Source organism: Monomorium pharaonis, chromosome 8, assembly GCF_013373865.1.
Source record: "Monomorium pharaonis isolate MP-MQ-018 chromosome 8, ASM1337386v2, whole genome shotgun sequence".
Taxonomy (NCBI): domain Eukaryota; kingdom Metazoa; phylum Arthropoda; class Insecta; order Hymenoptera; family Formicidae; genus Monomorium; species Monomorium pharaonis.
This window is the reverse complement of record NC_050474.1, coordinates 6,827,387-6,840,336: the sequence shown is the minus strand read 5'-3', so window position 1 is coordinate 6,840,336 and position 12,950 is coordinate 6,827,387. Positions and strand designations below refer to the sequence as shown.

The 12,950-nt window shown below is 39.1% G+C and overlaps 1 protein-coding gene across 1 annotated transcript; it reads left to right on the top strand.

Moving 5' to 3' along the window:
- The first annotated feature begins 14 nt into the window (after positions 1-14).
- On the top strand, positions 15-12,609 carry LOC105836802 (solute carrier family 46 member 3). The gene is made up of 6 exons (XM_012681091.2): positions 15-1,023; positions 5,371-5,472; positions 8,212-8,349; positions 8,472-8,555; positions 9,711-9,867; positions 10,040-12,609. Exons 1-6 carry the CDS (start codon positions 15-17, stop codon positions 10,245-10,247), a joined length of 1,698 nt encoding a protein of 565 aa, XP_012536545.1. The 3' UTR covers positions 10,248-12,609.
- The last annotated feature ends 341 nt before the right edge of the window (positions 12,610-12,950 follow it).

Genomic DNA, 12,950 nt, shown 5'->3' with positions numbered 1-12,950 from the left:
CTTGGCGTGAAATCATGTCCGAGATCACGACGACGATCGGTACGCCCGCCGGGCTCGCACCCGGCGAGAAGAAACAGTCGATCGCCGTGGCCGACAAGTCCGACAGCGCCGTCACTTGGAAGTCCATGAGCATCCGGCAGAAATGGTCCTTCCTGACCAGCAACATCACCGTCGAGCCGATGGTCGCGTGCTACGTGATACCCAGCGTGCTCTCCCAGCTGGCCACGCAGAATCTCATCCTCGAGAAGGCGTGCCGGGTGAACCTGGCTTACTCGGACGAGGTGTGCTCAGCTCTGTCCGCCAGGAACACGACCGGCTACGAGGCCGAGGAGACCGCGGTACAGCAGATGGTGGCGCGTATGCAGACCTGGAAGACGCCGCTGCAGAGCGCCCTGCCGACCATGCTGATCCTGTTCATGGGCGCGTGGAGCGATCGCACCGGCCTGAGGAAGCCCTGCATGCTGCTGCCGATCATCGGCGAGTTCTTCAGCAGTGTCACCCTCATCGCCTGCACCTACTGGTTCAACGAGCTGCCCATGGAGGTGGTCGTGCTCGAGTCGCTGTGGCCCGCGCTGACCGGCGGCTGGTTCACCATGTTCATGGGTATCTTCAGCTACATAGCGGACATCACGACAGTGGAATCGAGAACTCTTAGGATCGGCGCGGCCAACGTCTTCGTATCTTTGGGCGTGCCGATCGGCATGGCCCTATCAGGGATATTGTACTCGAAGCTGGGTTTCTATGGTGTTTTCAGCATCGCGATGGTGTGTTACATACTAAGCTTTGTGTACGGCCTAGTGGTTATCAAGGAGCCGCCGAGGGTGATCATAGAACGCTCGCGGAAAAAGTCTCTACCGAGTGAGGGTAAGCGGACCTCGTTGTGCGCCTTTGTGCTGGACTTTTTCTCGTTGAAACATATAGAGGAGACGTTTCGCGTGGCGTTCAAGAAAGGGGCGCACAATCGCCAGAAGAGGGTCATCGTGCTCATGGTCATTATTATGGTCGTCATCGGACCTCTTTACGGTGAGTAAACGGCCCGAATGACTTGCGATACTTTAAATAAATATCTTTTTATACCAAGCAGGATTCTACAGCGCGTTTTATTTCCGACAGTAACATTAATAACAATACTTTGTACTTTTTACCTAATGATTTTTTGTTCTTAGATATTTTACTGTAAGGCCATTCTACACAAGGCGCAGAACGCAAATGCGAATGAGACAGCCAATCGGAAGCGTTAATAGTACTTTTATGGTTTTGTTTGGTTGTCGCGTTCGCGTTTGCGGCCTGCATTCTGCGTTTTGCGTCTTATGTAAGATAATGTTCTTTAGGTAATCTGTAACTCACGTCAAAATTTAGAATATATTTCTATTTTATTAATTGTATTATGTCGAGTGTAAGAAATATTTATTGGAATAAATATAACATTTAAAAATAACGAGAGATACACATACTCTAAATATATTAAAAGATATATTAAATATATAATATATATTTTTAAAAAGCGCTTACATAAGCGTCGCACCATAAAATTATAAATGAAACGCTAATAATAATTAATATCTTGAATTCGGAATAGTTTCTTCGAAGTTTAAATTACAGCAGTTGGACTTTACTACGAAACATTTACTATATAATTCGAGATGTTGTCAGTATTGCAAAAATGGTGCTGATATAATTCACAAATGTATTTCTTTATTAATAATTTATTTTTCTAATTAGTTTAAATTTTAATACTATTAAATTAGAATTGAATTTATAAACCATAATTTATGTAAATAAATTGATATAATAATGTAACATAATAATCTCACCACTGATATGAAACTTTATTCTAAACTAAAATTACATATGTCTACAATGCATATTCATGTGCATACGTAAGTTGTGCTGAATCCATCTTAGCCGGAAATTATCGCGATTAATACGTTCTCCCCGTATTATGCAAACGAGAAGTAGTTCGCAGACACGTAAGTAGTATAATAACTCAAATATGCATATAAATTCGTGTACAATTGAATAAATAAAAAATCGGTAAACCCGCGGGGAAAACAGTTGAAAATAAAGTGCATCCATCATTTCTCACGTGCGTCCGTGGCACGATAAAAATTCACTGTAATTCTCGTTAATCTTGCTACCCGCGTTGCGGTAATCGTGTGCATTCCCATCGGTAATTACTTACGGCGGACGGTGTGAATGCATATCGTGTGCGAGGGGAAAGTGAGAGAAGACTATGGGCAAAACGTAGACATACGAGCGCGAGTGTGTAGCGCTACATCAACGTTACGCGGAGTATTCGAATAATTCGCGGCTTTTAAAGCGTCAATAAAATATCTGTCAATGTCCCGCGCTGAAAACTTCGAGATTAAATCGGAATCCGGTTCGATTTTCCCCTCCCCCAAAATTACAGATTTGCAACATCTATAAAGATCCAGATTAGAAGCGTGACATTTGTGAAATGTTTAAAAAAATTTTTTAGAACGTTTTTTTTTTCCTCGGCGTTCGAAATTCTTGATATCGCGCGTAATTTTCGACAAAAAAATTTGAAAAATTAAAATATATCTAGGACGATTTTGTTAAAATATCTAAAAATTTAGCCAGACGCAGGTGTGAAAAAATAATTTTGACTCGATTTTTTCAACGATACAAAATATTACAAGAAGCTTTGACATTCCAGCATCCAATTTGAATGTCCCACATAATTATTTTGACGGTTAACAAAATTATTTTCACATCCATGTAAAATTTTTAGTACACTTTAACAAAATCGCTCAGACCGCTGTACGTCACGGTTTAAAGATCGAAACAAACGAAGCGGCAAACGTTCGCTACATCCGTCATCTTCGCTGGAATTTTTCGCGAACGTCGCGCGTAGTTTTTCTCTCGAAATTTCCACATTAATTTCTTCCTTTCTAACAAACGCGTATGCGCCACGGCGCGCCGGGGATCTCGTAAATAAAAATTTACGATATCGATACGGACAGAGCCGCGCTCTTACAGCATCAACCTTATCCGGCCTTAGTGCCGGACGGTATCGGCAACAATAAAGCCTCCAGTTTCTGCTGGTAGCCCGCGTGCAAGCACGCGACCACACGAATCATTCAATTTTTCAATTAGCGTGCATTTGTTACAGCGCGCTATCGCGACTTTAATGCGAATCGTGGAGCGCGCTCGTAGAGCGCGACGACGCACAATTCCAGCACATTTCGCGGATGCCCTTGTCACAATTTAATTATATAGGTAGCCCCGTCGTTACAATGTCTGGGTACGCATTAGCACGTATTACCCCAGCTGCTAAGTGACGCGGGCAGTCGTCACGCTTATAACAATTTTCGTCGTAATGGACGTCTTCCTGATTTCGAATGCGGCAACGCGGATATACCTGTGTGTAAGACAAGACGCGTCTTCTCGGAGACGGTTACTTTTCTCACACGAACCCCCCTCTCTCCCCCTTCGCGACTGTCGTCGTCACAGCCGCCGCTCGATGACGTCCCTCCGCGAGAGCGATAATTCATTCTGACGGCTCAACTTTGTAGCCCGAAGCGTTAACGAGCGTGCGCAAGATTCTGCATAAGCGTCACCGGTAGAGGCTGCGATTAATTGGCGATCAAAGTCATTTTTTTCAATCGATGAAAATAGAAATATCCCACACGCGGGGAATTTGCTCAATTATCTACGCGTCTTCATTGTTTCTTGATGATTCTCTTTTTTTTTTCCTTCTGGAATTAACATTTATTATTATCGGAGATGAGCAACGTCGGTTTACGATTCGACACCTCGCCGGACCCGGATGGAAACGAGGAAAATTCCACGGGATTTTCGCACGCTTTGACGTACGCGCGGCATTAGAAGGCTGTAAAAAAATAAAAATTTACATACGTCACATTGACAAATGACATTATTTTCGCGCTAGACCGTAGAGTGCTTTATGATAATTTGATATCGAGGTATGTGTTTTTCTTTTTTCCTCTCCACTAAGCGTCGGACGTGCGAAACGTAAACCGTACCGTCGATATGGACCGGACGCGCGCCTAACAAAATTACGCGCCTACGTCCGTGCGCGCAATCCCCGTCGGCAACGCGTGCCAATGCGATTCGAATCCGCGATGCAATTTCAGATCTCCGCTGCTCGTCGGAGATCCGAGATACGCGGTGAAAGTACCCCCAGCGACCATGTCAGTAATATATTTTCGTTACAAGCCCGCTGGCGGCGCGTCCCCGCGCGCGCTGTATACGCGTATCGGGGATAAGCGCCGCGTCGGCCTCAGGAATGACGCGAATTTTAATGCGCGGGATGAGTTACGGAATCTCCGCGTTACGTGTCAACCTGTGTAAACAGCGTGCCGCACCGGGGGGAGGGGGGCATTCCGTGGGGGAGAAAAGGCGCATTGTCCGCGGATTGCACGCGCGCGCTTTTTATTAAGTACGGCACTCATTAGACGTATAACTTTGACAGCTCGACTCCCCCTCCCCCCCCGCCGCCGCCGAATGCGTTTTCCCTTCTATTATTTTCCTGTTGCCAAAGCGAATCGCTTTACGTAACACTAACATCGCGTTTTGACCTTCGTAGTTAACTTGGCATTACTGCAGGAAGCAATTGTCGGTCTAATTGCAGCCGATGTAATCGGGAAAATCGTTTGTAATTGAACAGAAAACCGTCGCGCTTGGGTGAATCTACAAAATATCACCGTGGCTATATGTCAGCATGAGACCTATACGATAACGGCCTCGTAAAATATGATATGCCGCCGCTAAGTCAGCCGTGGGTATCGACGTGTTATTCACGTGTCCAGATCGGGCACATGGTTCCCAATTGGGTTAGCAGTAATTAAAAGCGCAAATAGGCACCTGGGATACCGAAGGCGTAAATCGAAGTCGTAAAAATCCCCTCTTCCGCGGGGAAGGGGGGGGGGACGAAATGAGTCAAGCTGACGATTTGCCATTTGTTCGTAACGTAAGAGACTTGACGTGGATAAATTCCGCAAATCTCCGATAACCAGCGCGGCACAATAGCGCGGGCTTCGTTAGGAATGGGGATTTTTTCCAGGTGCCAGCAGAGCTCACTCCGCGAGGGGAACCCATTGTGCGCAACGAATGTATGTGCATTCTTTACGCGTCAAAGTCCAAAGAAATTATGTCAGACGACGTAACACGTCCGATGAATAAATAATATAAAGCTTAGTAGCCGGAGCTGGCTCTCGCTCGCGGATCGGTGGATCATTTAGTCGCGGGTCGGGTCAGACTTTTTGCTATTGCACACGTCGATTGATCCGTCATCGTTGCCCGTCTCTGCCTCGATCGCGAGGCAGAGACAGCGCGTTACGCAACTGAGAGAGCGAGCGGTTATTATCAAGTCTGTTTCTTTCGCAGGCGAAATGGCGGTTCTCTATCTTTACATGCGGTACCGATACAACTGGAACGAAGTGACGTTCAGCATGTTCTCCACGTTTGGCATGGTAACTAATCTGATCGGTAAGACAATCATCTCAGAACGTCGTGCGTTGATAATGCGCGGCAGAAAGAAAGAAGGAAGGAAAAGGGGAAAAGAAAAGGATACTTTTTCATTTGACGCTAAAATTTGAGCGTTAAAGTAGATCACGTGATCCAAGTTGACGCTGGATGAATTTCAAGCGTTAAATGGCCGTTCCAGTCGCTAATCGTTCATCAGATTGAGTATAGCATTAGGATTTATTGTATTTTCTTTTGTTAGATACATACAATGGATAATGTTTCAATTGTTGCTCGCGGTCAAGCGTTTAACAGTTTTTCAGATGATATATGAATAATAAACGTAATAATCATAGAGGAGAAGGTGATGGCCAGTGCGGATAATATGGCCACCCATATTATCTCCGTTATTAGCTAATGAATTCTAGTAATTATTTATGATATTATTTGTTTAGTAGCCTACTGTTATATAATGATGCTAATATGAGGCACTTTTACTTTTAAGAATTTCAAAAATTTTTTAAGATACATTTTAACATTTAATTGCACATACTTCCTCATTCCTTTTGAACTTAACAGCATTATCACCCAAATGTATGTACACTTGAGTACTTTCTTATTATTTAACTCTTTATTCGGCTGTATATATTTAGAGTTATACAAAATTAAACGATGATATAGGATGTTGTCAATATAGCCATCTAAGTGTGCTAGTAATATGGTCACTTTTTCGAGATCTCCATATCGACAAGATTCCTCGATAAACCGATTAAAGGCTTAATTTAAGGCTGTTAATTGTTTTAAATCCTTTATATGAATAAGGTTCTTTAGATTTAAGGTTATTTTTATTTAACTTTCATTAAATGTGAATAAAAATCACCTGTTTCTATATAACAACTTACTTTATATAAATATATATATTTCTAACAAAATACTGTGACCTTTTTAAACAAAACTAATTTTTTTACATTTATTTTTGTGAAGGCCATATTACCCTCCCTATTTCTCTTCGGCCCATTATGCAGTATCGTTACATTTTTATAAATAATATATAATATAATAAATATTTTATAACTTTGAATCGAAAATCTAATGAACAATACTTTGATGAATATAATCGTAAAATTTCAACTCAAAACATTGATTATTAACGAAGTAATAAAATAAAATATGAATGGGTGGCCATATTACCACCTTCTCCTCTATTTATTGTCGCATATCAATTAACGTTTTCAGAATCCATTGTCACCTCCCTTGACAATAGTTTTCACCGGGTTTGATGCTAAAAAATTCAAACTTCTCTTCGTTGACGCTGGCGTTGAAATGTGATCACGTGATCGATCAAGAGATCTAGCGTCGAGCATCAGCGTGAAAAGAGGCACCCTGATAGAAAATTCATACGAGCGCTCGTAAAATCCTCCGCCCGTAATTAATCCTTGCGATTGACGAGCAATTAAGCAACGGGCGCGTCAATCTCGTCCGCTATAATTTTGAAACAGAAATTCCGCCGCGCGTAGAAGCGCTCGAATAGCAGCGTGCGAATAATCTCCTCCGATTACCGTTTCGCGCAAATCCGTTAGCTCTATTCCCGTAACGAATGCTGTACATGCATCGGGTTAATCAAGGCTTTTTGCGTCCGTGGGTCGATGAAAGCAAACGGGAGACGTATCTTACGTAAGAACGAATATCGTTGCCAAGCGGAATCACCGTGCACTTTTATTCTATAGCGAATCGTAAGGAAGAATTGCCTTGAAAATGCAATTGCTCGTTACAGCGGTCGACAGGCGGCATAGATTAAACAACATTAAGAATGTTTTGTAATGGAAAGGCAAATATTGCGTACAAGGTAACAATTGTCGGAATCTGTTGCCTGACGAACATGATATTCCAACGTTTATCTTATAATCGAATATTCGCGCGGGTATTCCCATTTGACTTTCCATTTGGCAAAAGCTTTCCGTTTGTGGATCACGCGAGTTTTGCAAAGGTAATTCAGCCTCTTTCGCATTTCTCTTTGACCAACGGGTTCACTCGGGATCTTACAGCGCTCGTCCATTTAGGGGAGAGTTGCTGAATGCGTATCGATTTCTTCTAAATCTTTTTAATATTTTAAATTTTTATTAACACTTATTTCCTTTATTTTTTTAATAAGCAATGTTTAGTGAGAAGAATATGAAGTAAATGAAAAATAAATAATATAGATAATTTAACAAATTACTTCCCAATTCGTGCGTGCTAACAATACTTAAAAAAAAGTCAGATAATACAATTGATGTTAATTTTTTAGTAATTTATATGATAATATCTATTCGTGCAATTTTAAATTTATACATTTTTATTATATATATATATTAATAATTAATAAAATAAATATTGCTTAATTGTGCTTTGTATTTTTTATTTATAATCTTTTAATTTTATGTTACTTTTAGAGGCAGTATGATTTAGGATTGGTTGTTTAATTTAAATCTTTTGCAACAGCATGTTGCAAAAGGACTCATAGCCAAGTAATTTAGTACTCATGAAAGGATAAATATTGTAATAGATGTTTAAAATGTCAAGGTAACTTCCAACGTTTATTTGCATGCAAATCAATACCAAATGAGAATATATGCAAAATAAAAAATAACTTTTAAGTGATACGCATTCGCGGCGAGTCCTCCTCCCTATATACTGATTCTCTATCATAGAATCGTTATTCGTACGATCGCTCACCCCCGCACATGAGAAAATAATCAATTTTTCCCCCCTTCTGACCCGCAGGTACCGCGATCTCCGTCGGTATCTTCAGTCACATTCTCAAGATAGACGACGCGATCGTGGGTATCATGAGCTGCACGAGTAAAATTTTAGCAAGTTTCGTTTACGCGTTCGCCACGTCCGCCTGGATGGTCTACGTAGGTCAGTCTTTTTAAAACGGCTAACATCAGGGTAACAATTACGTATATATAAAATATCACAGTACATCCCCGGTCTCAGGACGACCAGTGTATCTAACAAGTGGATCAATTGTCTGTTTTCAGCCGCTATCGTGGAAATCGTGAACGGCACGTCTTTCATCGCCATGCGATCGATAGCCTCCAAGCTCGTGCCCACGGACGAGCTCGGTAAGAGGATGCAATAAAAAGCAAAATGATGGTTCTCCTCGCGATATCATTTCTTCCTCGCGCTTCGGTTTTATGATCGCGAGAAAAAAAAAAATAAAGTAGACATGTGTATGTAAGAGCACCGTGTGTCTCATATGTATATATACATATACATATATCTCACACGAGTTTCCTGGAAAATGTGCAGCTCGCGGATCGGAACACTTCCTGTGTTTGTAAAATTCCACTGTGTTTGTAAAGAATACTTTAACCGCGATAACGAGGCGGATCCTCTTCACCGCGTATGCAGTCACGAAACTGTTTATTACGGACGCCAGTTGTAAAAATTTACCGAACGTTAATTTTTAGGGAAGACTCGATCGGAAACCCTTGCCGGTGATTTCATCAAAAGTGTGCTTTTAATTTGCAGCATAAAATAAACTTTTATAAAGAATCAGCAGGGATCGCTTATTGTCGCCAGTAATTAAATCCAAAGAAAAACAACCGTGTAGTCGACTGAGTGGCTAAATTCATCTATTAAGTCAAATGATTACAATGTCAGCTACATAGTTGTTTTTCTTTAAACTTTTATATTTTGCATCCGAGCAATTAGTTGATTATCTGCAAGATTATCTTGTTTGTTTAACGCGTTATTCCACCACAATTTTTAACGTCTTACAAACATTTTCAGACTTAAGTAAAAACGAATAGAGGTAAAAGAAAATCAGCTTTGCTGCAATTTTATTTAGATACATCTTCAAATTTTTTCAGTTTGTAGCATAAAATAAACCCCCCGTCTGTTCGGACAATTAGTTTCGCGGGCTGTATTTTTATCATCTGTTTAGAAGAGCTCGCCGGGAAGCGCATAAAATAAACGAGCGCTTTTACAATGAACTGAAAAATGAAAGAATTATACGACTATTATACTAATACTTTAGTGTTTAGTGCCACTTAGAAGCGTTTTTCGACTCGTGGCACACGGTCTTTGCGAAGCGTCGCGCAAATCGGATAATTTGGACACCGAATTACATTTACGTGGCGATGCTGCTAATTTTTCCATCACGTACAAAGTCTAACGAGACCTTCCTGCCCGCGCGGCTGGACCGCGAGGAATATCTTGCAGCGCAATTTTTATTCCTGCCCTGTGAAGCTAAGGTGCGTTACGTAATTTCGTAGGTAAGGTGAATTCGCTGTTCGGCGTATGCGAGTCCCTGATGCCGCTCGTTTACGGGCCAATGTACAGCGCCATTTACGCGGCGACCATAAATACGTTTCCGGGGACGTTCTTCATCGCCGGAGGCTGCATGACAATGCCCGCGGTGTTTGCATTCTTGTGAGTAACTGTGACAAAGTTTCGTTCAATCACATTATTACGTTCACCGAGCATTATGATCATGTCCCGCTCGATTCATAATAAAAATTATGAATAATAAGTTCGCCTAGTCGCCAGAGAAATTATGTAATGTTACGTTGTTTTTTTTTTTTTTTATTCTAAATTGTTTCAGTTGGCTGTACACGGAGCATCGAAAGGATCGCATGCTGAAGGAGCAGAAGGAACCCGAAGCCATGATGAATCATAAGGGCGAGGACGCGACAGATTACAATTTGAAGGCATCGAACCCTCGGACCATCGTGGACCCGCAGAAGAACCCACAGAAGGCCGAGATGATGAATGGCATAGACAACGCGGCCTTCGAATCCGAGCAGTTGTGATCTCACGATTTACGTGATCATTTTTTTTTAATACGAAGACGTACGATACATCAATAATACCTCATCAAAAAGACAAGGACTGAAGGGATACCTTAAGGCCACTACTGCGATAATTAATGTTGGTCACGTTGTTGATGAAGGTGCTAGCGAATTGGCTTCACGAGGAGAAATGATACCACTTTATTAGCAATCAAACGGTATATATATAAATTCAAGGTGTACGAAGAGATTCCGACGATTCGTTGCACCTTTCGTTACACCTTCGGGAAGGTTGAACTTGAGAAACTCTCAATAGTGAAGATAACAGTACTAATTTAGTGACAATAAAAGGAACAAAATAATTTTTTAGAGTTAAAGGAGAAATGCTTCTCCAAACTGATGTCTAATGGAATTCTCGTTCTGGAGTTTTCAGTGCCCCGTGAGAGAACGAATTAGGCAATTCTGAATTACGGCATTTCTTAAATCCTACGCAACTGCTAACTGTTATCACCTTCATACTGCATCAAGGTGTAAATAAAGCACTTTATTGGGACTTCCTCTTTGCCATCCATGACTTCACTTACTGCTGCTTGTAGATCTTGTTTCAAGTATTCTCAAGAGATGTAGAGATACTCCGAATGAAGGATAACTACCAGCTTATTTCTAATTTAACGTTTTTAGCGGGAAATAGTGACTAACGAGAGTTAAAAGAGATACGTTTTTTTTTTTTTAAGATTTGACGACGTGCAATTAATGCAATTCACTTATTTTTAGAAAGAACATAATTCCGAGCATCCTTGGTTTTTTTTATTAACCACGAAAAAAAAACACTCTTTGATCTGCTACATAAATACGTACGAAGGTCCCACTTTAATATCTTTCAGAGTAAAGTTCTTTCTAAGATGACTCATTTAGTTATATGTAATATATACTATACATATGTAATATATATATATATATATATAATTTGTTGTCATTTCTTGCAAATCTCTCGCCGTCTTTAATTTAGTAATTCGTTTAAAAGGTTCATTCAATCATTTACGTTCAAAAAGAGCATCGCATTTCGACAAAGTCGTCATTAACGATACATCAATTTTTATTTAACAATCTATATATACTTTACTCCAGGTACACTAGTACAAACTGTACTTAAACAGATTATGATGACAGCATGAAAGATGTAAGCGCATCACAGATATTCATCTTCGCAATATTGGCTACTCAGTTTCTATTCTCTCTCTCTCTCTTTCTCTTTTTCTTGCTGCAATATCCTCGTATCCTATTTCCTTCTTAGTGCAAATTTTGTACAGGCACGCTGATTGCGTGATATTTAATATTGTGATTAAGGAATTTTGTCGAAAAAAGCTTCGTTAGGATATATAAATAATCGTTTTTTTATCAATTCCTAAATAGAATTTCATATAAACTTTGAAATGTAATCCATATGTATACGTCAATCTAAATCCAAAATTTGTAAAACAATGTATTTATGTATTTGTTACCAATTAGAGTAATATACTTTTTAACAATACAATATTTATTACTTTTTTCCTTAGAACAGTTACGACCCGTTAAGTTTGTACACAAATTCATAATTTCGTTTATGATAAATTCAGCATATGTGCTAATTAAGTGCGATAATTTAATTACATATACAATATAAATGTAAAAATCGGTTGCGTACGTTAATTTCATGGATCTGATTAAATAATAAATTAATCACATTAAAAAATAAGACAAATAAAACCAATTGTTCTCCGTGTCGTTCTACGTTCCACCTGCATACCGACACAACATTATGTATTTATAATAATCTTTAATCTTAAGTCCATTTTAAATCCTTCAATATAATATACATCAGAATTCAGAATAATATTCTGTTTATAATTTTTATGTGCTGTGTAATGCAAAAGAGTTCGTTATTGTTTTACATTCGACGTATGTCAATAAAGTTGAAAAATATAAGCAGCAAGTTTTCTATGTAATTATTAAAAAAGTAACTTTAAATTTGTTTTAAATTATTATATTTAATGCTTATATATATGTATATATATATGCGTTGCTGCACAAAGGTCTAACGGAATTAGTAACTGACTTATTCCATTTTAATTTTTTCAATGTAATGACAAAAAATTATACAATTTATAATAAATTTAGAAAACCTAAATCGTAAATCATTTTTAAAAATTTAGAATGTAAATCGACTACATTGTTGCGTTTGTGTGCAGCTATAGATTTATTACAGCGATTATTTGTAAAGACTGAAACTGAGTTGTAAATATAGCAACAATTATATAATTTATCCCGTCCTTTTTAGATCTTGCTCGTAATGTGCACAATAGTAAAAAAATAACAAATAAAGTTAGAATTCATAAAATTAAAAGGATTGAAGTTTTTTTTAATTTCTCATCTTTTATCTGATATTTTTCTTTGTTTTCGGTTATTGAATCAAATTATTAAAATTTTTGCTCCGTTTAAATTTACGTATTTATTAATGTTCTCGAGATCCTTCCATAATCAATTTCTAATAATTTAACTTCTACCAAATTTCATTTTTTATCTCTTGTAATCTTTTTTTTTTTTTTCAATTTAACTAATGACTTTTGAGTTTGATTTTCTGTAAACTTTTTCAGGATCGATTATTCTAATTTGGTAAACTTACTTATCAGGTAAACACATGTCCATCTTTATCTTTCTAAATAAATAGAGATTATAAATATATGT